Raw genomic sequence first — 27,727 nt, forward strand, 5'->3', positions numbered from 1 at the left:
AAAATACAAATGTAAATCTATAAGCCCTGCCATAAAGGTAAAGAACTGCAAAAAAGTGAAGCGTATACTACTTACTGTATGTAACCGAAACTTTAAAAAAAAGAGAAGCCGTTTAGTTTCAATTTGAATACTGAAGGGTTTGTTGCAGGAGTTTCAAAATGGCTAGTCTCTTGTCGAGCCTAGAAGCCTGGCATGCAACACAATGGTCGGTCAAATTGACTCCCCCTTCCTTCCACACTGCAATGAGGGCAGTACTATAGAGTAACGTATGCTTATTTGATTTGTCCACAGTACATGTTTTCTACAGTTGTAATAAACAATGTAAGTTACGTAAGCGTTCTCACATTGTTGATCCTAGTGCATCTAAGCACTCTTTTGGTACTGGAATCAAATGACTGAATACATTTCTAATTTCATTATGGAACTCCTTACAGAAAAACTTGCTTCAACTGATGCAACACTGCAGAAAATGTACAAAGAAAATATCTCCAGCATTATCTACATATGCCACACGTTTATTCTTTTTAAAAAGTAAAAGAAAACACTCAATCTGAATTCATTCAGATTTTTCTTCCACCGTTTCCCATCATTTGACAATATTGTTGAGCCTCATTTTTTCCCCACAGAGATAAAGCCAAATCTCAACGCAACCAAAGGTTAACCATCAAAAGTCACTTCCTGTTATGTCCACTCACGTGGTCTTAAAGTGACAGTCTGGCTTATTGAACAGTTTGAGGGAGATGTAAGTCACACAACAATCTCTGAAAAGCTCTGGTTGGAGATTGGCGTTTTCCATCCAGAACTAGAGAAACAAGTCAGAAAAAAAGACCAAGTTTGTCCCTCGGTCTCTCACTGTGGAAAAGTCCATTATAAAGTGATCCTGTGGTGGGGGGCTAGATTAACCCCCGAGGCGCTGTCCCTCTCCCCAGGCGAACCCCCCCGGACGCTCTTCGGGAAGAGGGTTGTAGTTGGCATCCTCCTCTGGAGTGTCAAACAGCATCTTACTGTGAGAGAGAGAATTACAGACAGGTGAAGGATCTACATACATTGCATTCACGAAAATATTCAGACCCCTCGACCTTTTCCACATTTTGTTATGTTGCAGCCTTACTCTAAAATGGATTAAATTGTTTTCCTCATCAGTCCACACACACACACACACACACACACACACACAACCCCATAATGACAAAGCAAAAAGTATATATATTTTCATTAAAAAACATACCTTATTTATATAAGTATTCAGACTCTTTGCTAAGAGACTCGAAATTAAGCTCAGGTGCATCCTGTTTCCATTGAGCATCCTTGAGATGTTTCTACAACTTGGAGTCCATCTGTGGTAAATTCAATTGATTGGACATGATACGGAAAGGCACACACACCTGTCAATATAAAAAAAGGTCCCACGGATGACAGTCATGTCAAAGCAAAAACCAAGCCATGAGGTCGAAGGAATTGTCCATAGACCTCCAAGACAGGATTGTGTCGAGACACAGATCCGGGGAAGGGTACCAAAACATTTCTGCAGCATTGAAGGTCCCCAAGAACACAGTGGCCTCCATCATTCTTAAATGGAATTAGTTTGCGACAACAAAGACTCTTCCAAGAGCTGGCTGCCCAGCCAAACTGAGAAATCGGGGGAGAAGGGCCTTGGTCAGGGAGGTGACTAAGAACCCGATGGTCACTCTGCCAGACCTCCAGAGTTCCTCTGTGGAGATGCGAGAACAACAATCTCTGCAGCACTCCACCAATCAGGCCTTTAATGGTAGAGTGGCCAGACGGAAGCCACTCCTCAGTAAAATGCACATGACAGCCGGCTTGGAGTTTGCCAAATGGCACCTAAAGACTCGCAGACGACACTGCTGTGCAGCAACACTCCCCATCCAACCTAACAGAGCTTTAGAGAATCTGCATAGAAAAATGTGAGAAACTCCCCAAATACAAGTGTGCTAAGCTTATAGCGTAATACCCAAGAATCCTTGAGGCTGTAATTGCTGCCAAAGGTGCTTCAAAGCACTGAGTAAAGGGTCTGAATACTTATGTAAATGTTTCTTTTTTTTTTTTGCACAAAAATCTAAACCTGTTTTTGCTTCGTCATTATGGGTTATTGTATGTAGATTGATGAGAAAAACAAAACAATTCAATCAATTTTAGAATGTGGTCCTTCTGTAGCTCAGTTGGTAGAGCATGGCGCTTGTAACGCCAGGGTAGTGGGTTCGATTCCCGGGACCACCCATACGTAGAATGTATGCACACAAGTCGCTTTGGATAAAAGCGTCTGCTAAATGGCATATATTATATTATTATAGAATAAGGCTGTAACAAAACATGGAAAAAGTCAAGGGGTCTGAATACTTTCCAAATGCACTGTATACCAAATAAAACAGTGCAATATGCTTAAGATACATACATACAGTTGAAGTCAGAAGTTTACATACACCTTAGCCAAATACATTTAATGTCAGCTTTTCACAATTCCTGACATTTATAATCCTAGTAAAAATTATCCGTCTTAGGTCAGTTAGGATCACCACTATTTTAAGAATGTGAAATGTCAGAATAATAGTAGAGTGATTTATTTCAGATTTTATTTCTTTCATCACATTCCCAGTGGGTCAGAAGTTTACATACACTCAATTAGTATTTGGTAGCATTGCCTTTAAATAGTTTAACTTGGGTCAAACGTTGTGTAGCCTTCCACAAGCTTCCCACAATAAGTAGAGTGAATTTTGGCCCATTCCTCCTGACAGAGCTGGTGTAACTGAGTCAGGTGTGCTTTCACACACTTTTTCAGTTCTGCCCACAAATTTTCTATGGGATTGAGGTCAGGGCTTTGTGAAGGCGACACCAATACCTTGACTTTGTTCTCCTTAAGCCATTTTTCCACAACTTTGGAAGTATGCTTGGGGTCATTGTCCATTTGGAAGACCCATTTGCGACCAAGCTTTAACTTCCTGACTGATGTCTTGAGAGGTTTCTTGAATATATCCACATCATTTTCCTTCCTCATGATGCCATCTATTTTGTGAAGTGCACCAGTCCCTCCTGCATGATGCTGCCACCCCCGTGCATCATAGTTGGGATGGTGTTCTTCGGCTTGCAAGCTTCCCTTTTTCCTCCAAACATAACAATGGTCATGATGGCCTAAGTTCTATTTCTGTTTCATCAGACCAGAGGACATTTCTCCAAAAAGTACAATCTTTGTCCCTATGTGCAGTTGCAAACTGTAGTCTGGCTTTATGGCAGTTTTGGAGCAGTGGCTTTTTCCTTGCTGAGCGGCCTTTCAGGTTATGTTAATATAGGACTCGTTTTACTGTGGATATAGATACTTCTGTTCCTGTTTCCTCCGGCATCTTCACAAGGTCCTTTGCGGTTGTTCTGGGATTGATTTGCACTTTTCACACCAAAGTACGTTAACCTCTAGGAGACAGAACGAGTCTTCTTCCTGAGCGGTATGATTGCTGCGTAGTCCCATGGTGTTTATACTTGCGTACTATTGTTTGTACAGACGAACTTGGTACCTTCAGGCATTTGGAAATTGCTCCCAAGGATGAACCAGACTTGTGGAGGTCTACAATTTTTATTGGCTGATTTCCCCATGATGTCAAGCAAAGAGGCACTGAGTTTGAAGGTAGGCCTTGAAATACCTCACAGGTACACCTCCAATTGACTCAAATGATGTTCAGAAGCTTCTAAAGTCATGACAACATTTTCTGGAATTTTCCAAGCTGTTTAAAGGCACAGTCAACTTAGTGTATGTAAACTTCTGACCCACTGGAATTGTGATACGGTGAATTATAAATTAAATAACCTGTCTGTAAACAATTGTTGGAAAAATTACTTAGGACATCTACTTTGTGCATGACACAACTGACTTGCCAAAACTATAGTTTGTTACCAAGAAATTTGTGGAGTGGTTGAAAAACGAGTTTTAATGACTCCAACCTAAGTGTATGCAAACTTCCAACTTCAACTGTACATACATTCTTTACTCATCTGATAAATGAATGGTATATTTCAACTTTCATTAAGAGTTATTGATATGCTCTTCCTTTTCTGGAATAATACCAATCAGCATAGACAACATTGTCACGACCACTCGCAAGGACAGCATACCTTCAGAACACCATGTCAAAACATTGGTTACAACATTGTTAATGTTAGCAATTTCCATATATTAGTAACTATTGTTAACTCTGTATCAAGCTTACTGCTATTTGTTTGTGCCCCCCATCTCTCCAGCAACATCACCATCTCTCAGCAGACTTGTGGGGTAAACACTGCAGTTTCTATCATAAGACAAATTCATTATTGGACTGTACTAGAACCATACCAAACTTACAGAAAAAATGGAGTCTTGAGCCATCTGCCACCACCTGGCTGGTTTGGGAACACATCTTCCAGAAAGAAGTACACATGACCCACAGCGATACCTTAGGGAAGGGAACACAGCATTGACCCGACTAGTCACCACTCCTCAATGGTCAATAAGGCAACATTGTTGATCTTCAAGTCCTTAATAACATTGACGCATTACAGAAATTTGCTATGGTGGTTAGAGCGACTGGTACCTAGTAAATCCACAATGATGGAGTTGCCCAGCAGCAGAGAGAATCCCATGAGCACCCAAGGGAGAAAGGGTGCCTGAAAGTTCAGCAGGCCAAAGAAGTTCATGCGAACGTTGGGGTTACGCCTGCTCCACACGTACACCAGCATGATGGTGAAGGCTTGGCCCAAGAACACCAGACTCACAAAGGTGCCAAATATCTTTGTGCTTTTACTGAGAAAAAAAGTAATTGGTGGATTGAATTGTGGCATACAGCATTATTTGAGTTGATTTACCCTAACTTAGGAAAGGGGATACCTAGTCAGTTGCACAACTGAATGCATTCAACCAAGATGTGTATTCTGCATTTAACCCAACCCCTCTGAATCAGAGCGGTGCGGGGGGCTGAACTTGTCGGCTTGAGGATTCGAACCAGCGACCAGTCAGTTACTGGCGCAAAGCTCTTAACCTCTAGGCTACCTGTTGCCAACTGCAGACAATCAACCAATTGATTCTCAGGTTTGACAACTAGCCTAACAATAAATAAATAAATAAAATATATATACAGTGCCTTGCGAAAGTATTCGGCCCCCTTGAACTTTGCGACCTTTTGCCACATTTCAGGCTTCAAACAAAGATATAAAACAGTATTTTTTTGTGAAGAATCAACAACAAGTGGGACACAATCATGAAGTGGAATGACATTTATTGGATTTTTTTTTTTTTAAATTAACAAATCAAAAACTGAAAAATTGGGCGTGCAAAATTATTCAGCCCCTTTACTTTCAGTGCAGCAAACTCTCTCCAGAAGTTCAGTGAGGATCTCTGAATGATCCAATGTTGACCTAAATGACTAATGATGATAAATACAATCCACCTGTGTGTAATCAAGTCTCCGTATAAATGCACCTGCACTGTGATAGTCTCAGAGGTCCGTTAAAAGCGCAGAGAGCATCATGAAGAACAAGGAACACACCAGGCAGGTCCGAGATACTGTTGTGAAGAAGTTTAAAGCCGGATTTGGATACAAAAAGATTTCACAAGCTTTAAACATCTCAAGGAGCACTGTGCAAGCGATAATATTGAAATGGAAGGAGTATCAGACCACTGCAAATCTACCAAGACCTGGCCGTCCCTCTAAACTTTCAGCTCATACAAGGAGAAGACTGATCAGAGAGGCATCCAAGAGGACCATGATCACTCTGGATGAGCTGCAGAGATCTACAGCTGAGGTGGGAGACTCTGCCCATAGGACAACAATCAGTCGTATATTGCACAAATCTGGCCTTTATGGAAGTGGCAAGAAGAAAGCCATTTCTTAAAGATATCCATAAAAAGTGTTGTTTAAAGTTTGCCACAAGCCACCTGGGAGACACACCAAACATGTGGAAGAAGGTGCAGGTCAGATGAAACCAAAATTGAACTTTTTGGCAACAATGCAAAACGTTATGTTTGGCGTAAAAGCAACACAGCCCATCACCCTGAACACACCATCCCCACTGTCAAACATGGTGGTGGCGGCATCATGGTTTGGGCCTGCTTTTCTTCAGCAGGGACAGGGAAGATGGTTCAAATTGATGGGAAGATGGATGGAGCCAAATACAGGACCATTCTGGAAGAAAACCTGATGGAGTCTGCAAAAGACCTGAGACTGGGGCGGAGATTTGTCTTCCAACAAGACAATGATCCAAAACATAAAGCAAAATCTACAATGGAATGGTTCAAAAATAAACATATCCAGGTGTTAGAATGGCCAAGTCAAAGTCCAGACCTGAATCCAATCGAGATTCTTTGGAAAGAACTGAAAACTGCTGTTCACAAATGCTCTCCATCCAACCTCACTGAGCTCGAGCTGTTTTGCAAGGAGGAATGGGAAAAAATTCCAGTCTCTCGATGTGCAAAACTGATAGACATACCCCAAGCGACTGTAATCGCAGCAAAAGGTGGCGCTACAAAGTATTAACTTAAGGGGGCTGAATAATTTTGCACACCCAATTTCAGTTTTTGATTTGTTAAAAAAGTTTGAAATATGCAATAAATGTCGTTCCACTTCATGATTGTGTCCCTCTTGTTGTTGATTCTTCACAAAAAAATACAGTTTTCTATCTTTATGTTTGAAGCCTGAAATGTGGCAAAAGGTCGCAAAGTTCAAGGGGGCCGAATACTTTCACAAGGCACTGTACATATATATATATTCAGGTGGCAAGGAATGTGACTGTTGCGTAAGAGCTTCTCATTAAGGCACCTGTGGATAACATTGGCCTACATATTTCCTGTACACACATACAGCATTATACAACAGCAGGCCTTAGTAAGAGCTCAATCAGAAGCTTGCTAAGAATATGTCAAATACAGGCACATTAAGTCTATGTGGTGCTGAACATGTCTCGACTCCTGCGGTATCATCTAAGACCATGAAAGTAACAGTGTTACAAGGATACAGTCATCAGAAGGCCACCGAAGAGGAACATAAAGACAAAGTCAGCGGTGCGGCCCCTGAAAGAGCCCTCCTCCAGCATACGACAGTATCGGTACCTGGAAGCCAACGGTTAAGGTAATCTGGCAAGGGCAAAGCAAATACTAAACCTAGAATTCACTATGATTAGACAGTTGTCATGATTAAAAATAAATTAAACATGGCTTGCCTTGCTCAAGACAAGTATTTTATGAGTCGCATAGTGCTTCCAATCAAAGGGACACAAAATATACATTTCACAAGTACACTCAGGGCAAGACATGTGCAACAGAAAAAGGATACAAAAAAATCATATTGAAAAGGAAGTTGAAGCCAACTGGACCAAAAAATAGAAAGTTGGTTATGAGTCTCCATACCTACAAGACAGAACAGTGAAATCAGTCAACCTTGCATCTCAGTTTTTTTGTAACTGCTACACCTATACACAGCAGGCCTAAGATTAAACTCTAAAATATATTTTGGGATTTAATTACATTTTTATATTTTAAATATTTTTATATCATACAGTAGCTAAATGACAAATTGCATGTACTCACCTGATAATTCCTTAGTATCAAATCAGGATTGAAGTATAGTTGGAAAGGTGTAATGAGTTCTAATTGCTGAGGATGAGAGCAAAGAAAGTGTCTTCATTAGAATCAATAGTTCACCTGTTCTACCTGATGATTCATCTTTTGTCAGAAAACGTTAAGTCAAGTCTTGACAGTCTTTTAAACAGCAACTCTTTAACTAAGGTAAACGGTAGCTTTCGAAAACCCTTCTCTCCGTAGGGTTTTCAGCGGTTATCGTGGCCCACCGCAGGCCAATTCCGACGCTGTGTTTTAACGTCCATAATCATCGCTTGCAAAACGGGTTTTCGAAACACACGGTCCTCATCTTTGACTGGGGCAGCAGGGTAGCTTAGTGGTTAGAGCGTTGGGGTAGTAATGTATTTTTTAATTGTTTAACCTTTATTTAACTAGGCAAGTCAGTTAAGAACAAATTCTTATTTTCAATGACTGCCTAGGAACAGTGCCTGTTCAGAGGCAGAACAACAGATTTTTACCTTGTCATCTCGGGGATTTGATCTTGCAACTTTTCGGTTACTAGTCCACCACTAACCATCAGGCTACCCTGCCGCCTCAAATAGTAACCGAAAGGTTGCAAGTTCCCGAGCTGACAGGGTACCAATCGGTCATTCTGCCCCCGAACAAGGCAGTTAACCCATTGTTCCTAGGCAGTCATTGAAAATAAGAATTTGTTCTTAACTGACTTGCCTAGTTCAATAAAGGTAAAATTAAAATTTAAAAAATAAATCTTTCATATCAGCGAGAAAGAATCTTTCAAATAAAAATTATACAGCAATGTTCTCTCTACGTGGGGAAGCACGAGATAGGGAAAACTAGAAAGTTGAAGTTCTGTTAGTTAACACTATATACATTTCCATTTACTGTGGTAATTGTGATCGAATCAACACAATAGACTTTCAATGCAACATACTGAAACAAAACAAACTATGCAAGAGACTTTGTTGAAGGCACAACGCAAATGCATCCAACAAGTTTGCAGTCACAAGCTCGATGTGCTAGAAATATGGGACCAAATACTAAACTTTTGACTACTTTAACATACGTAAGTGAATTTGCCCCTATACTTTTTGGTCTATGAACAGAACGTGCTGTAATTTTGAAACTGTTCAACCGATATGGATGAAATTACCCTCAAATGAAAGCTGACAGTCTGCACTTCAATCCAAAGAGTTTGAATACAGAGCCAAAATAACAAACAAAAAAATAGTAATTGTCCCAATACTTTTGAAGCTCATTAAATATGATTTGGCATGGCACACTGTCTTAAGAGCTATTGAAGATTGAAAGCAAACATTGTATAAATACATTTATTTTTAACAGCCTGAATATATCATTTTTCATACAGTGGTGTAGAGTACTTACAAAAAAAGTAACTTTACATATCTGTACTTTACTCTATATATTTGACAACTTTTACTTCACTACATTCCTAAAGAAAGTAATGTACTTTTTATTCCATACATTTTCCCTGAAACACAAAAGTACTCATCACACAATGAATGCTTAGCAGGACATGAAAATAGTCAAATTTACACACTTATCAAGAGAACATCCCTGGTCATCCCTACTGACTCTGATCTGGCAGAATCACTAAATACAAATGATTAATTTGTAAATGATGTCTAAGTGTTGGAGTGTGCACCTGGCTATATGTTTTTTTTAAATGTAATGGTGCCTTCCGGTTTGCTCAATATAAGGATTTCGAAATGATTTGATACTTAAGTATATTTAGAAATTGCATTTACTTATGATACTTAAGTATATTTAAAACCAAATACTTTTACTTAAGTAGTATTTTACTGGGTGACTTTCACTTGAGTCATTTTCTATTAAGGCATCTTTATTTTCACTCAAGTATGGCAATTGGGTACTTTTCCACCTAAGAACTAGTTAAAATAATCGAAAATAGCAGCCTAGAATGTATTAGAGCCTGATTAAACAGTCCACTAGGAGGAGAGATCTGACTTGCTCATTAGCATGGATGTCTTGCTAGCTAGATGTATGCTACGTTCAAAACAACTGGGAACTCAGAAAAAAATAGAGGTCCATTTTTATTTTAAATGTAAGATTTATTGAACTCGGAAAGTTGTATTTACAATGACCCCGGCCAAACCTGGACGACGATTGGCCAATTGTGCACCGCCCTAAAGGACTCCCAACCACGGCCGGATGTGATACAGCCTGGATTCGAACCCCTCTTGCACTGAGATGCAGTGGCTTAGACCACTCGTGAGCCATTCAAATCATTATGTTAGTGATATTCAGGTCGGAATTCCGAGTTGAATATCATTTAAAAAATATCTCTGTCGGAGCTCTTTTTTCGCGAGTTCCCAGTTGTTTTGAACGCACAGAAGTCGGAGATCTTCGAGTTCCCAGTTGTTTTGATTGCGGCAGTAAACCGCACAAAAAAACAGCAATGTAAACGTTACGAGATGCACTTATGTTCACAGATAATCATACATTGAGAAGTTTCGCTACCAGCTGCAGTCAATTTAGCTAACTACTGACCATTGCACACATTTGGTCAATTCGATCAAGGTCGGTGACAGCCCAACTACAGTCAATAACAATTATTTGGCGACACAAACACAGCTGTCTAGCACTCTAGCTAATTAATGTTCACTACCGTACTGTCTTTAGCACTTCTGTTTTGTCAGCGACGCGCTAGCTAAAAGCAGCAAGCTAGTGAGTTAGCAGACTGACATCCACAGCTAAACGCCTGACCCTGTCTCCATTGCCGACAAGAACATGTTTCAGATTAAATTCTACTATCTTACCACGGCAGCGGTGGTGAGGACGCAGGCAGTTGTGTATGCCCGAGTTACAACAGGAATCTGTAAATATTCCTGCTGAAAAGTCTGGTAAGCCATTTTGGACTAACTGAAGGCTTCCGGCACATTCTTGACACGTCATCACATTGTGAGAAAATGCCGCGTTCAAAGCAACTGGGAACTTGTCAAATCATGACATCACTGACCTTCAGGTCGGAAATTCGGAGCTCTAGAAAGAGGCCTGAGTTCCCGAGTTAGAATTCCGAGTTGGGTGACCGTTCAAATAGATTTTTCCGAGTCGGAGCTCGTTTTTCTTCCGATAGCGAAGTTGTTTTGAACTCTCAAAGTCGGAGATGTCCAAGTTGTTTTGAACGCGGCATAAAGGGGAGTTGCTGTGAGTTTTTATGATATGTCATTGGTTTGTCAGTCCACGTTCTTTTTGTGTGAGCCAATGGTGTGAGCGAACCACAAACCTGTCAATCACATAGTCGATGAAACGATGGCATTTTTTGATTGGTCCGCGTATGCCTTTAAAGCAAATAGGATGAAGGGGAGTGAGGTTTTGACAAGATGGGAACGGATTTTCATCCGTCACGAGGTTAGATACAGTATTTAAAATATATTCAGTATGTCAACAAAGTTAACATACATTGCGTTGTACCGTATTCACCTTTAATCTACATCTTATACTTATATTTTGTGTGTGTATTTTCTTCAATATGGCAATGAATAAGGGCAGATAACTGCGCATATTACTTTATTTATGAAGTATTCCACTAAATGAAAGAACTTGACCAATGACAGCTGACAGTATTTACTCTTCCATCTCCATTACATCTTCCTCACTTTGAAGTCTGGGATGTACACCATGTGATTTTATTTGCCATATGCCCTTTTCAACACCTTTTTTCACCCTTTCTCTCCGTTTCCTTTCATTATATTTCCTCGCAACATCCACCAGGTGGGCTTTTTCCTCACTTGTTCCTTACTCTATTCTGTTCTAGCTCTGAGTAGCTCTTTTACTTTGTTATTCTCCAACATCTCTCTTTCCTCTCCTGTTTCGCCCTGACTCTCTTAGCACTTCTAATTTCCATAACTTTACAATGATGCATCTGAAAGAGAAATCCCATGTAAGACAGTGATCTGCGATATTATTATTACTCTAGCATGAAGTCAATTTAATCTATTGAATCCTAAGTATGACACTTAAATTGACATTCCTGAACCTCAGGACATTCTGCAGCTGGTACAGCTTTATTTCTGGCTCCTTCATCCCCTTCTCGATTTCGCTCTTCTCTTTTGCCCACTTCTCTTCTTTCTTCCTTTGCATTCTCTCCATTTCACTATTCTTTCTCTCCCACTCCCTGTAAACTCCCATCACTTCCAGTGCATGTTTATTTCCATAGAATTTGAACATATTGGCTATGGGGAATCCATTATGACATGTGTCACAAATCATAGTTTAGTGATTTAACTTTAGATTAACTAATACAGATTTAAAATTAAGTGGTGCAACACATCTGATTAATTATAAACCTATATTTACAAAATCTAGATTAGGTCTAATCAAAAATGTATTACAATTTGGTGCAACCCACCCACAAACTCCTCCTCCTTCATCCATCTTTTACCCTGTTAATCCCAGAGGTTTCGTAGGCCATCCTTGGACCATCTCCCCCTGTCATCCTTTCAGGCTACTTGGTCTGATTCCTCTCCTTGGCCTGCTTTGGACAAAGCTGACTCCAAACCATGCCGTATGAGGTTCCTTCCATTCTTCTCTCACACCTTCTCCACCCTTTTCATTTTCAGCAAACAGCCTTTTGTCCACTGTCACCTTCCTTTACTTAGCCAAGGACATTGTGTTCTCCATCTTCACATTTGCTATCTTGACCTCCATATTTTGACTGTCTGCCACTGCCCTTTCTCTGTTTCTCAAACACCCCTCTCTCTCCAGCTTCCATTGGTTTCAGTGTACCTCGTTAGAAGTCACTATCTGGTGTGGCCACCAGCTGCATTAAGTACTGCAGTGCATCTCCTCCTCATGGACTGCACCAGATTTGCCAGTTCTTCCCGTGAGATGGTACCCAACTCTTCCACAATGGCACCTGCAAGTTCCCGGACATTTCTGGGGGGAATGGCCCTAGCACTCACCCTCCGATCCAACAGGTCCCAGACGTGTTCAATGGGATTGAGATCAGGGCTCTTTGCTGGCCATGGCAGAACACTGACATTTCTGTCTTGCAGGAAATCATGCACAGAAAGAGCAGTATGGCTAGTGGCATTGCCATGCTGGAGGGTCATGTCAGGATGAGCCTGCAGGAAGGATACCACATGAGGGAGGAGGATGTCTTCCCTGTAACTCACAGCTTTGAGATTGCCTGCAAGGACAACAAGCTCAGTCCGATGATGCTGTGACACACCACCCCTGACCATGACGGACCATCCACCTCCAAATCGATCCCGTTCCAGAGTACAGGCCTCTGTGTAATGCTCATTCCTTCGACGATAAACGCGAATCCGACCATCACCCCTGGTGAGACAAAACCGTGACTTGTCAGTGAAGAGCACTTTTTGCCTGTCCTGTCTGGTCTGCAACGGTGAGTTTGTTGCTGGTGATGTCTGGTGAGGAGCTTCTTTACAACAGGCCTACAAGCCCTCAGTCCAGCCTCTCTCTGCCTATTGCAGACATTTTGAGCACTGATGGAGGGATTGTGCATTCCTGGTGTAACTCGGGCAGTTGTTGTTGCCATCCTGTACCTGTCCCGCAGGTGTGATGTTCAGATGTACCGATACTGTGCAGGTGTTGTTACACGTGATCTGCCACTGCGAGGACGATCAGCTGTCCGTCCTGTCTCCCTGTAGCACTGTCTTAGGCATCTCACAGTACGGACATTGCAATCTATTGCCCTGGCCACATCTGCAGTCCTCATGCCTCCTTGCAGCATGCTTAAGGCACGTTCACACAGTTGAACAGGGACCCTGGACATCTTTCTTTTTGTGTTTTTCAGAGTCATTAGAAAGGCTTCTTTAGTGTCCTAAGTTTACATAACTGTGACCTTAATTGCCTACCATCTGAAAGCTGTTAGTGTCTTAACGACCGTTCCACAGGTGCATGTTCATTAATTAATTAATTAATTTCCAAGATGGCATAGCAGTTCAGACATCTTTTGTCCTCGTCTTGTCGTGTTCCGTATATATATATATATATATATATTTACAACTTTTTTTCCACATACATTTTTTTTTTTTTTCCATAAACTCATCTTCAAAACACTCTCCTGCAACCGCCTCACCAATTTATATTTATAAAAAAGTATTATTTACCTCAAATCTGTAATCCTCTAAGAAGCTACCCAGAAACTCCAAGAAACTAGCCAGAAACTAGTCAGAAGCTAATCCAGAAACTAATCCAGAAGCTAATCAGAAGCTAGTTCAGAAGCTAGTTAGCTTCTTTACTGGCAAATCGTTAGTATTCAGCTAACCACGGTTTGTGGTCATCAGCTATCCTTTAGCTCGAAAATCTAGCGCCAGTTTTGTACGGCGCAGCGTGGCTCGGAACGGAACATACCGGACCAAGTTTTCTCACCGTGTCCCTGGATTTCAACTGCTAACTCTGAACATTCATACCTGGATCTCACAGCTAGCTAGCTGCTATCCGTGTGACTACCGGCTTTCGTCGATTCCGGAGAAAACATAAATTATTCCGGAGCTAGCCAGCTTAAGAGTTCCATCAATCACTCCTGGGCTACAATCACCTATCCGGACCCGTTTTACTGCCTACGCGGAGCCCCACCGGGCCTTCACAACTGGACTGCTGACGTTATCTACCCGAAGGAGTTATCCGGCTGGCTCCTCCGTCACGGCGTTACCTGATAGCCCATCTGTGGCCTGCTAACCGGTAGCTGTCTTATCGTCTGCTATCTGAATAGACGATTGGACCATTTATTTATTTATTTTTTTTATTATTATTATTTTTCTTCTTGGGCCTCTATAACTATATCTATTGTTTTTTGTTGTTGTTGTTGTGTTGTTGTGTGATTTGGATTAATCCCCTCTACCACACGGAACCCCACTAATCTACTGACGGAACGCAAGAGGTGGCTAATAACAAACCTCCATCCTATGCTAGCTTGCTACCGATGGCCTGGCTAGCTGTCTAAATCGCTGTGACCCCCAACCAACCTCTCCACTCACTGGACCCTTTTGATCACTCGACTATGCCTGGATATTTTTTTAAATGCCTTCCTAACCATCTTAAATAAACATGCCCCGTTCAAAAAATTTAGAACCAGGAACAGATATAGCCCTTGGTTCTCCCCAGACCTGACTGCCCTTAACCAACACAAAAACATCCTATGGCGTTCTGCATTAGCATCGAACAGCCCCTGTGATATGCAGCCGTTCAGGGAAGCTAGAAACCATTATACATAGGCAGTTAGAAAAGCCAAGGCTAGCTTTTTCAAGCAGAAATTTGCTTCCTGCAACACTAACTCAAAAAAGTTCAGGGACACTGTAAAGTCCATGGAGAATAAGAACACCTCCTCCCAGCTGCCCACTGCACTGAAGATAGGAAACACTGTCACCACTGATAAATCCACTATAATTGATAATTTCAATAAGCATTTTTCTACGGCTGGCCATGCTTTCCACCTGGCTACTCCTACCCCGGTCAACAGCACTGCACCCCCCACAGCAACTTGCCCAAGCCTTCCCCATTTCTCCTTCTCCCAAATCCGTTCAGCTGATGTTCTGAAAGAGCTGCAAAATCTGGACCCCTACAATTCAGCCTGGCTAGACAATTTGGACCCTTTCTTTCTAAAATGATCTGCCAAAATTGTTGCCACCCCTATTACTAGCCTGTTCAACCTCTCTTTCGTGTCGTCTGAGATTCCCAAAGATTGGAAAGCAGCTGCGGTCATCCCCCTCTTCAAAGGGGGGGAACACTCTTGACCCAAACTGCTACAGACCTATATCTATCCTACCATGCCTTTCTAAGGTCTTCGAAAGCCAAGTCAACAAACAGATTACCGACCATTTCGAATCTCACCATACATTCTCTGCTATACAATCTGGTTTCAGAGCTGGTCATGGGTGCACCTCAGCCACGCTCAAGGTCCTAATCGATAAGAAACATTACTGTGCAGCCGTATTCATTGATCTGGCCAAGGCTTTCGACTCTGTCAATCACCACATCCTCATCGGCAGACTCGACAGCCTTGGTTTCTCAAATGTTTGCCTCGCCTGGTTCACCAACTACTTCTCAAATAGAGTTCAGTGTGTCAAATCGGAGGGTCTGCTGTCCGGACCTCTGGCAGTCTCTATGGGGGTGCCACAGGGTTCAATTCTTGGACCGACTCTCTTCTCTGTATACATCAATGAGGTCGCTCTTGCTGCTGGTGAGTCTCTGATCCACCTCTATGCAGACGACACCATTCTGTATACTTCTGGCCCTTCTTTGGAACCCTCCAGGCAAGCTTCAATGCCATACAACTCTCCTTCCGTGGCCTCCAATTGCTCTTAAATACAAGTAAAACTAAATGCATGCTCTTCAACCGATCGCTACCTGCACCTCCCCGCCTGTCCAACATCACTACTCTGGACGGCTCTGACTTAGAATACGTGGACAACTACAAATACCTAGGTGTCTGGTTAGACTGTAAACTCTCCTTCCAGACCCATATCAAACATCTCCAATCGAAGTTAAATCTAGAATTGGCTTCCTATTACATAACAAAGCATCCTTCACTCATGCTGCCAAACATACCCTTGTAAAACTGACCATCCTACCAATCCTCGACTTTGGCGATGTAATTTACAAAATAGCCTCCAATACCCTACTCAACAAATTGGATGCAGTCTATCACAGTGCAATCCGTTTTGTCACCAAAGCCCCATATTCTACCCACCATTGCGACCTGTACGCTCTCGTTGGCTGGCCCTCGCTTCAAACTCGTCGCCTAACCCACTGGCTCTATGTCATCTACAAGACCCTGCTAGGTAAAGTCCCCCTTATCTCAGCTCGCTGGTCACCATAGCATTTCCCACCTGTAGCACACGCTCCAGCAGGTATATCTCTCTAGTCAACCCCAAAACCAATTCTTTCTTTGGCCGCCTCTCCTTCCAGTTCTCTGCTGCCAATGACTGGAACGAACTACAAAAATCTCTGAAACTGGAAACACTTACCCCCTCACTAGCTTTAAGCACCAACTGTTAGAGCAGCTCACAGATTACTGCACCTGTACATAGTCCACCTATAATTTAGCCCAAACAACTACCTCTTTCCCTACTGTATTTAATTAATGTATTTATTTTGCTCCTTTGCACCCCATTATATTTATTTCTACTTTGCACATTCTTCCATTGCAAATCTACAATTCCAGTGTTTTACTTGCTATATTGTAATTACTTTGCCACCATGGCCTTTTTTGTCCTTTACCTCCCTTATCTCACCTCATTTGCTCACATCGTATATAGAGTTGTTTATACTGTATTATAGACTGTATGTTTGTTTTACTCCATGTGTAACTCTGTGTCGTTGTATGTGTTGAACTGCTTTGCTTTATCTTGGCCAGGTCGCAATTGTAAATGAGAACTTGTTCTCAACTTGCCTACCTGGTTAAATAAAGGTGAAATAAAATAAAATAAAATTGTTTATGGGGTCATTGAACACCCATGGGAAAGAGTGTTTAAACCCTTTACAATGAAGATCTGTGAAGTTATTTGGATTTTTACGAATGATCTTAGAAAGACATATGCCACAGGGTGCGTTTCCATTTCACTATCTTAAATTGATGAAAACAGCTGGACATAACGACTTGAAAACTTTGCAAAACCTATTGTTAAATAAAAATGTGCTGTTACGTGATTTCATTACCTATTTAGCCAAGTTGCGCATTACTAAATTGTGGGCCCTCCCACCTATCTGTTTCATCTCTCAGGCAGCCACCATCGATAGAATGTAATCTTTGACTAATATTTGCCATATTTGAATAATTATCATGTGCCATTTTATTGCCACTGTCTGTACCATTGTGGAACTTGCAATCCTGGATATCTGAAATAATTGGATGGTGAAACTTGCAAGCCAACCAGAAAAGCAAGGCAAAGCAATTCAGGCCTTCTTGAAAGTCAGGACAATCCTTGTCCTGCAAATAAATATTATTTGTATCATTGAAAAAAATATTTTGCAAGACCTGAGCATTTACAATTAATTATGGAAAGGAGCCTTATAGTTTTGCGGTGACGTCACATACCTTAAATTATTTGTCAATCATCTATTCCTTTGTCACAATAAAGAAAGTTCTAAAGAAGAAAAATAAACCCCTGTCGAACAGATCTTTAGAAAGTGTATCCTATATCTACCGTTTCCATTAGACATGTCACAAATTTCTTTTGTGATGTTGTCTACTTTGATGCTACAGTGCTTTCGGAAAGTATTCAGATCCCTTCTATTTTCCCACATTTTGTTATGTTACAGCCTTATTCTAAAATTGTTTAAATAAACTATTTCCTCATCAAGCCCATAATGATAGAGTGAAAACGTTTTTTTTGTTTTAATGTTTTGCAAATGTATATAAATAATATTTTTTAAGTTTTCAGACCCTTTGCTATGTGACTCGAAATTGAACTTGAGCTGCATCCTGTTTCTATTGATCATCCTTGATGTTTCTACAACTTGATTGGAGTCCACCTGTGGTAAATCCAATTGATTGGATATGATTTGGAAAGTCACAAACCTGTCTATATGAGATCCCATCCATAGATTACATAAAATAACATGTAGAGGGAGGGCATAGTGGTAGAAGCCAAAAGGCTGTTCAGTAAGAATGTTGTGATTGTGGAAGGGGGGACACAGTGCAGCACTTGGTGGATTCCAGGTGCAGAAAGAGACTAGAGAGACCCAAATATATCAAATCCTGCATAATGTCTCTTATGAACACCGGTGTGCCACAGGGCTGTGTGCTGAGCCCCCTCCTGTACTCCCTCTTCACCTACGACATGGTTCCAACACCATCGTCAAGTTCGCAGACGACGCCACGGTGGTAGGTCTGATCAGTGACAACGACTGTCAGCCTACAGGGAGGAGGTCAAGCACCTGGCTGCATGGTGCGCTGACAACAACATGACCCTCAGTGCAAAGAAAACCAAGGAGATCATTGTGGATTACAGGAAGTCTAAAAGCTGCAGCCACGCCCCACTTCTCATTGATGGCACTGAGGTGGAGTGTGTGCCCAGCTTCAAATTCCTGGGTGTTTACATCTCCGATGACCTCTCCTGGACCTTCAACACCTCAACGCTGGTCAAAATGGTGCAGCAGCGCCTGTACTTTTTGAGGAGGCTGAAGAAGGCCCTCCTGTCTCCCAAGATCCTGGTGAACTTTTACCGCTGCACAGTCGAAAGCATTCTGACTAACTGCGCCACAGTGTTTTGGCGGATGCACCGTGGCCGACCGGAAGGCCCTGTAATGGGTGGTGAAAACCTCCCAGCACATCACTGGTGCCCAGATCCCTGCCATCATAGACCTCCAGCGCAAGCGGTGTCTGCGTAGGGTGCGCGGCATCATCAGGGACCCTTCACATCCATGCCACAAACTGTTTGCGCTCCTACCATCAGGCAGGCGGTACAGCTTCCCGCACTAGAAGGCTCAAGAACATTTTTTCCCAGCTACTGTAACCCTGCTGATCTCTGTGACACAGTACTAGCTATATCCACCCGTCCACCGCTTAGTAATGCCTCTCAGGGACCTTGTTGCACTACTGTCTTTGCACTCTTCACGGTACTACTGGACTACTGGACTTAAGGACATTATTCAGTTTTACATGTACATGTCTACCTCGGCAACCTCATTGCTGCTTTCCCTGCATTTCAGTTACATGCCTCCTTGAACTTTCAATTTGCCTTCATTGCACATTTAGACTTGCCATTTGTACTTACCATTTGCCTTCATTGCTTATTTATACATCCCACTTAATAACATACATTGTTCTTAATTATTTTACTTCTACATTTTTTTGTACTCTTTTTTTATTTGCACTTCTGGTTAGATGCTAACGGCATTTCGTTGTACTGTACTTGAATCTAATCTAAATCTAATCTCATGCAGAGGCTGCAATATGAATGAAGAAAACATTAATTGGAGTGGCAGCGTAGCCTAGTGGTTAGAGCTTTGGACTAGTAACCGGAAGGTTGCAAGATCAAATCCCCGAGCTGACAAGGTACAAATCTGTCATTCTGCCCCTGAACAGGGCAGTTAACCAACCCACTGTTCCTAGGCTGTCATTGAAAATAAGAATTTGTTCTTAACTGACTTGCCTAGTAAAATAAAAATTAATGATGAATAAGCTAAATCATGCAAATATAACTTGTCATATAACTGCCCCGTTAGAGCTAACTTTATGCATCTACTGTGACCTCTCCAGCTTGCTGACAATAAAGAGTGATTCATTTAAGATTGACTTTGAGAATTTCCACAACATTTTGGCATTAACGAACAGGGTGATTGATTCTGCCTGTGGAGCTTTCCAGTGGGGGTCTGCGAGGAAAACCGGAGGCGCATTTTAAGGAAAATTCCCGGCTGACCAAAAGATGACGAGACCCGCCCAGACCAGACCCTTACTGTCAAACTTGCCCAAGTTGGACTGTGACCTCTCCAGCTTGCTGACAAAGAGTGATTCATTTAAGATTTGCTTCGAGTGACACAGATAATATACAGTTGTCTGGATTTTCTGTGCATCGGCAGGACAGAACAGCTACGTCTGGTAAGATGAGGGGTGTGTGTCTATTTGTCAAAAATAGCTGGTGCTCGATGTCTAATATTAAAGAAGTCTCAAGGTATTGCTTGCCTGAGGTAGAGTACCTCATAATAAGCTGTAGACCACACTATCTACCAAGAGTTCTCATCTATATTTTTCGTAGCTGTCTATTTACCATCACAAACCGACGCTGGCACTAAGAGCTGTATAAGGCCATACACAAACAAGGAAATGTTCATCCGGAAACTTCTATCAGCATGTCACATGTGCAACCAGAGGAAAAAAACCTCTAGAAGACCTTTACTACATACAGATACTCATACAAAGCTCTCCCTCGCCCCCCATTTGGCAAATCTGATCATAATTATATCCTCCTGATTCCTGCTTACAAGCAAAAACTAAAGCAGGAAGTACCAGTGACTCGCTCAATACGGAAGTGGTCAGATGACGCGGATGCTATGCTACAGGACTGTTTTGCTAGCACAGACTGGAATATTTTCCGGGATTCATCCAATGGCATTGAGGAGTATGCCATCTCAGTCACCGGCTTCATCAATAAGTGCATCGACGACGTCGTCCCCACAGTGACCGTACATACATATCCCAACCAGTAGCCATGGATTGCAGGCAATATCCGCACTGAGCTAAAGGCTACAACTGCTGCTTTCAAGAGCAGAACACTAATCCGGACGCTTATAAGAAATTCCGCTATGCCCTCAGATGAACCATCAAACAGGCAAAGCGTCAATACAGGACTAAGATTGAATCCTACTACACCGGCTCTGATGCTCGTCGGATGTGGCAGGGCTTGCAAACTATTACAGACTACAAAGGGAAACCCAGTCGAGAGCTGCCCAGCGACACGAGCCTACCAAACAAGCTAAATACCTTTTATGCTCTCTTTGAGGCAAGCAACACTGAAGCATGCATGAGAGCACCAGCTGTTCCCGACAACTGCTCTCCGTTGCCGATGTGAGCAAGACCTTAAAACAAGTCAACATTCACAAGGCTGCGAGGCCAGAAGGATTACCAGGGTGTGTACTCAGAGCATTCACAGACCAACTGGCAAGTGTCTTCACTGACATTTTCAACCTCTCTTTGACCGAGTCTGTAATACCTACATGTTTCAAGCAGGCCACCATAGTCCCTGTGCCCAAGAAAGTCAATCAATCAAATGTATTTATGAAGCCCTTTTTACATCAGACGATGTCATAAAGTGCTATACAGAAACCCAGCCTAAAACCCAAAACGGCAAACAATGCCGATTTAGAAGCACGGTGGCTAGGAAAAACTCCCTAGAAAGCCAGGAACCCAGAAAGAGGGGTGGCCAGTCCTCTTCTGGCTCTGCAGGATGGAAATTATAACAGTACATTACCAAGATGTTCAAACATTCATAGATGACCAGCAGGGTCAAATAATAATAATCACAGTGGTTGTAGAGGGTGCAACAGGTCAGCACCTCAGGCGTAAATGTCAGTTGGCTTTTCATAGCCGATTGTTCAGAGTTAGAGACAGCAGGTGCGGTAGAGAGCGAGTCGAAAACAGCAGGTCCGGGAAAAGGTAGCACGTCCGGTGAACAAGTCAGGGTTCCATAACCGTAGGCAAAACAGTTGAAACTGGAGCAGCAGCACGACCAGGTGGACTGGGGACAGCAAGGTGTCATCAGGCCAAGCAGTCCTGAGGCATGGTCCTAGGGCTCAGGTCCTCCAAGAGAAAGAGAGAGAGAGAGAAAGAGAGAGAATTAGAGGGAGCACACTTAAATTCACACAGGACACTGGATAAGACAGGAGAAATACTCCAGATATAACAGACTGACCCTAGCCCCCCCGACACAAAACTATTGCAGCATAATTACTGGAGGCTGAGACAGGAGGGGTCGGGAGACACTGTCGCCTCGTCCGACTATAACCCCAGACAGGGCCAACCATGCAGGTGTCATGACGTTGCCCTCTTTGAGTACAGTGAGCACCATCCCCGCTCTCTGCTTCTACAACCAGACTGCTGTGGGCAGGGTGAGGTGGTAAATTCCTAAGGAAGACCCTGCCTCATGGACACACAGTTATAGAGAGTAGTTTTTCATGGAGACAAAGGAAATCCTTCCACCTCACAGAACTTGAGGTACGAACAAGTTTCATGTTCCGGAGAAAGTGTAAAAGATCGATGAAGGATCCAGCTACGAACTGGTGCGTTTGTCACAACTTAGGAAGCTCAAGAGAGACTGTGTGGCCACATTACCATAACGCTGTTTATATAATAGCCTCAGATATGAGGTTTACATCTAATTGTTGTATAAGATGAATGAGTGAGGATGATTCTGTTTGTATAATGGTGCAATATGATTATGGACTGTTTAATGAAGAAAAATACAATTCCCTTTTGATTTGAACTAAATCAGAGGACCGCCCCTGAGCCCAGTTAGGGTCAGACATCCTGGGACAGCCCTTTTCTGCCATTCGGAATAAAGCCCAACTTTGAGAAATGATCAAGAGACCATGTTTTTCTCCATTAGGAGGGGTACTAAAGGTTGCAGACCATTGCTGAATCTTTCAACCATACCACGTGGTAAAACTCTTAGACTATCGATACCGACAGAATAAGAACAAGTATGTGATACTAATTACTAGTCTGCAGCTAGGAATTCTGCGAAGAACGACAATCGCCGAAGCATCCATCCTATAACGAATGTCACTTTGAACTATCCCCTCTAACCAAGACAGAGAGAGAGAGAGAGAGACGGACAATTCTACAAAAGAAAGACTTTTCACCAGCGATCAAGACGACACACTGAGCGTAAATATATATATTGATTGCAATTGTTCCCGAATGAGTGAGCGTTCATGTGTAAGGGATTAGCATTTTAATTGTTATAATTAACTCTGTAGTGACTTCTTAGTCAACCCCCACTGTCACGCCCTGGTCGAAGTATTTTGTGTTTCTTCATGTATTGGTTCAGGCCAGGGTGTGGCATGGGGTTTTTGTATTGTGGTGTGTTTTGTCTTGGGGTTTTGGTGTGTATGTATTGGGATTGTAGCTAGTGGGGTGATCTAGCAAAGTCTATGGCTGTCTGCAGTGGTTCTCAATCAGAGGCAGGTGTTTATCGTTGTCTCTGATTGGGAACCATATTTAGGCAGCCATATTCTTTGAGTTTGTCGGGGGTGATTGTCCTTAGTGTCCTTGTTCGTGTCTGTGTTAGGTTTCACTAGTATAGGCTGTTTCGGTTTTTGTTACGTTCTTTATTTTGTAGTGTTTGTATTTTAGATTCGTGTTACGTTTTTTTGTTCATTAAACATGGATCGCAATCTACACGCTGCGTTTTGGTCCGACTCTCCTTCACCACATCTAGAAAACCGTTACACCCACTCCTTTTGTCAAACAAGCCGCCATTCCGGTTCAGCCCACTAGGGCACATTCTATCATTTCATGTAACCATATTTACTGTTAGTTTATGCATTTCTGTGAATTACTTAGTTAGTAAAAAATGTATAAATGATTCGTGCAGACAGGATTCGTGCAGATAACCAACAATTTACGACGTTTGGAATGAGACAAACGTGAGGTAAAATAAATAAATCATTAATCAGAAGACTATTGATCAGATATGAAAATATCTGAAAGGTTATATTGGGAAATTATAACTTTGTAATCTGAATACTTTCCTTGGTGCCCCTATTTCCTAGTTAATTACAGTTACACGATTATTACATGGATCGCGTTATACTAATTACAGGGAATCTTTGATAAAACTATGTCTTCAATTTAATGATAGTAAAGACACAACACAGGATATAATCCCACCCACTTTGCCAAAGCACAGCACCCACACCACTAGAGGGATATCTTCAACCACCAACTTAATACCCTGAGACATGACCGAGTATAGCACACGAAGATCTTCCCCACGGCAGAAACCCGATGGGGGCCAACCCGGACAGGAAGATCACGTCAGTGCCTCAACCCACTCAAGTGACGCACCCCTCCTAGGGACGGCATGGAAGAGCAACAGTAAGCCAGTGACTCAGCTCCCGTAAAAAGGTTAGAGAAAGAGAATACCAGTGGAGAGAGGGGAACCGGCCAGGCAGAGACAGCAAGGGCGGTTCCTCGCTCCAGTGCCTTTCCGCTCGTTCATGGGACCTACTGAAGAGATGAGCCTTCAATAAAGACTTAAAGGTCAAGATCGTGTCTGCATCTCTCACATGGAGAGGCAGACCATTCCATAAAAATGTATATATATATATATAGGAGAAAGCCCTGCCTCCAGCTGTTTTCTTAGAAATTCTAGGGACAATAAGGAGGCCTGTGTCTTGTGACCGTAGCATACGTCTAGGTATGTAGGGCAAGACCAAATCGGAAAAATAGGTACTGTAGGAGCGAGCCCATGTAATGCTTTGTAGGTTAGCAGTAAAACCTTGAAATCAGCCCTTGCCTTAACAGGAAGCCAGTGGCTAGCACTGGAGTAATATGATCAAATTTTGGGGTTCTAGTCAATATTCTAGCAGCCGTGTTTAGCACTAATTTAAGTTTGTTTATTTAGTGCTTTATCTGGGTAGCCGGAAAGTAGACCATTGCTGTAGTCTAATCTAGAAGTGACAAAAGCATGGATGAATTTTTCTGCATCATTTTTGGACAGAAAGTTTCAGATTTTTCATTGTTATGTAGATTGAAAAAAGCTGTCCTTGAAACAGCCTTGATATGTTCGTCAAAAGAGAGATCTGGGTCCAGAGTAACGCCAAGGTCCTTCAGTTTTATTTGAGACGACTATACAACCATCAAGATGAATTGTCAGATCCAACAGAAGGTCTCTTTGTTTCTTGGGACCTTGAACTAGCATCCACTTCCTTATGTCTGAAACTCCAGGGAGGGCAATTTCGGCACTTCACCATGTTTCATCGAAATGTACAGCTGTGTATCGTCCACATACCAGTGAAAGTTAACATTATGTTTCTGAATGACATCACCAAGAGGTAAATTATATAGTGAAAACAGTAGTGGTCCTTAAACGGAACCTTCGAAGACCGAAATGTACAGTTGATTTGTCAGAGAACAAACCATCCAGAGAGACAAACTGATATCTTTCCGACAGATAAGATCTAAACCAGGCCAGAACTTGTCCGTGTAGACAGTAGGTGGCGGCATGTACCTTTTAACTTTGGTTTGTGGACTGCAGCATAGAAGAAGAAGTGCATGTCAGAGCAAAAACCAAGCCATGAGGTCGAAGGAATTGTCTGTAGAACTCCGAGACAGGATTCTGAAATGGAATAAGTTTGGAACCTCCAAGACTCTTCCCGGCAACACTGAGCAATTGGGGGAGAAGGGCCTTGGTCAGGGAGGTGACTAAGAACCCAATTGTCACTCTGCCAGAGCTCCAGAGTTCCTTTGTGGAGATGGGAGAACCTTCCAGAAGGACAACCATCTCTAAAGCACAACAAATCAGGCCTTTATGGTAGAGTGGCCAGACGGAAGCCACTCCTCACCAAAAGGCTAGGTGCCTAAGGACTCTTACCATGGGAAGCAAGATTCTCTGGTCTGATGAAACCAAGATTGAACTCTTTGGCCTGAATGACAAGCTTCATGTCTGGACGAAACCTGGCACCATCCCTACGGTGAAGCATGGCGGTGGCAGCATCATGCTGTGGGAATGTTTTTCAGAGGAAGGTAAGACTAGTCAGTATCGAGGGAAAGATGGACGGAGCAAACCATCAAACCTGACAGGGCTTGAGAGGATCTGCAGAGAAGAATGGAAGAAACTCCCCAATACAGGTTTGCCAAGCTTGTCGCGTCATACCCAAGAAGACTCGAGGATGTAAACACTGTCAAAGGTGCTTCAACAAAGTAGTGAGTAAAGGGTCTGAATACTTATGTAAATGTGATATTTCTGCTTTTTTTAAATTTGCAATTTTACTATAGGGTATTCTGTGTAGATTGATGAGGGGGAAAAACATTTAATCAATTTTAGAATAAGGCTGTAACGTAACAAAATGTGGAAAACGTCAAGGAGTATAAATGCTTTCTGAATGCAATGTAATTAGTATTTTCGAATCTGAGAGTATATATAGGCAAACATATACAGTGGGGGGGGGATTATTTAGTCAGCCACCAATTGTGCAAGTTCTCCCACTTAAAAAGATGAGAGAGACCTGTAATTTTCATCATAGGTACATTTCAACTATGACAGACAAAATGAGGAAAACAAATCCAGAAAATCACATTGTAGGATTTTTAATTTATTTATTTGCAAATTATGGTGGAAAATAAGTATTTGGTCACCTACAAACAAGCAAGATTTCTGGCTCTCACAGACCTGTAACTTCTTCTTCAAGAGTCTCCCCTGTCCTCCACTCGTTACCTGTATTAATGGCACCTGTTTGAACTTGTTATCAGTATAAATGACACCTGTCCACAACCTCAAACAGTCACACTCCAAACTCCACTATGGCCAAGACCAAAGAGTTGTCAAAGGACACCAGAAACAAAATTGTAGACCTGCACCAGGCTGGGAAGACTGAATCTGCAATAGGTAAGCAGCTTGGTTTGAAGAAATCAACTGTGGGAGCAATTATTAGGAAATGGAAGACATACAAGACCTCTGATAATCTCCCTCGATCTGGGGCTCCACGCAAGATCTCACCCCGTGGGGTCAAAATGATCACAAGAACGGTGAGCAAAAATCCCAGAACCACACGGCGGGACCTAGTGAATGACCTGCAGAGAGCTGGGATCAAAGTAACAAGGCCTACCATCAGTAACACACTACGCCGCCAGGGACTCAAATCCTGCAGTTCCAGACGTGTCCCCCTGCTTAAGCCAGTACATGTCCAGGCCCGTCTGAAGTTTGCTAGAGAGCAGTTGGATGATCCAGAAGAAGATTTGGAGAATGTCATATGGTCAGATGAAACCAAAATATAACTTTTGGGTAAAAACTCAACTCGTCGTGTTTGGAGGACAAAGAATGCTGAGTTGCATCCAAAGAACACCATACCTACTGTGAAGCATGGGGGTAGAAACATCATGCTTTGGGGCTGTTCTTCTGCAAAGGGACCAGGACGACTGATCCGTGTAAAGGAAAGAATGAATGGGGCCATGTATCGTGAGATTTTGAGTGAAAACCTCCTTCCATCAGCAAGGGCATTGAAGATGAAACGTGGCTGGGTCTTTCAGCATGACAATGATCCCAAACACACCGCCCGGGCAACGAAGTTGTGGCTTCGTAAGAAGCATTTCAAGGTCCTGGAGTGGCCTAGCCAGTATCCAGATCTCAACCCCATAGACAATCTTTGGAGGGAGTTGAAAGTCTGTGTTGCCCAGCAACAGCCCCAAAACATCACTGATCTAGAGGAGATCTGCATGGAGGAGTGGGCCAAAATACCAGCAACAGTGTGTGAAAACCTTGTGAAGACTTCTGACTTCTGACCTCTGTCATTGCCAACAAAGGGTATATAACAAAGTATTGAGATAAACTTTTGTAATTGACCAAATACTTATTTTCCACCATAATTTGCAAATAAATTCATTAAAAATCCTACAATGTGATTTTCTGGATTTTTTTTTCTCATTTTGTCTGTCATAGTTGAAGTGTACCTATGATGAAAATTACAGGCCTCTCTCATCTTTTT

At 42.3% G+C, this 27,727-nt stretch overlaps 1 protein-coding gene across 1 annotated transcript; it reads right to left on the bottom strand.

The window, feature by feature from the left end:
- Positions 1 to 499: 499 nt before the first annotated feature.
- Positions 500 to 10,594, bottom strand: LOC123999711 (derlin-2). Its single transcript, XM_046305718.1, has 7 exons — positions 10,372 to 10,594; positions 7,562 to 7,627; positions 7,308 to 7,381; positions 6,991 to 7,084; positions 4,575 to 4,770; positions 4,346 to 4,436; positions 500 to 1,004 (listed from the first exon to the last, which is right to left on the bottom strand). Exons 1-7 carry the CDS (start codon positions 10,462 to 10,464, stop codon positions 899 to 901), a joined length of 720 nt encoding a protein of 239 aa, XP_046161674.1. The 5' UTR covers positions 10,465 to 10,594; the 3' UTR covers positions 500 to 898.
- Positions 10,595 to 27,727: the final 17,133 nt, after the last annotated feature.

The sequence above is a fragment of the Oncorhynchus gorbuscha genome, linkage group LG16 (genome assembly GCF_021184085.1).
Source record: "Oncorhynchus gorbuscha isolate QuinsamMale2020 ecotype Even-year linkage group LG16, OgorEven_v1.0, whole genome shotgun sequence".
In the NCBI taxonomy this organism is placed as follows: domain Eukaryota; kingdom Metazoa; phylum Chordata; class Actinopteri; order Salmoniformes; family Salmonidae; genus Oncorhynchus; species Oncorhynchus gorbuscha.

What these genes read in the sequence shown, in the direction of transcription:
- LOC123999711 (XM_046305718.1), bottom strand. Translation starts at nt 10,464, where the DNA reads ATGGCTTACCAGACTTTTCAGCAGGAATATTTACAGATTCCTGTTGTA. An exon ending in TGATACTAAGGAATTATCAG is followed by an intron (nt 7,382 to 7,561) that starts GTGAGTACATGC and finishes TCTGTCTTGTAG; the next exon opens with GTATGGAGACTCATAACCAA. An exon ending in CTCAAGACTCCATTTTTTCT is followed by an intron (nt 1,005 to 4,345) that starts GTAAGTTTGGTA and finishes TCTCTCTCACAG; the next exon opens with TAAGATGCTGTTTGACACTC.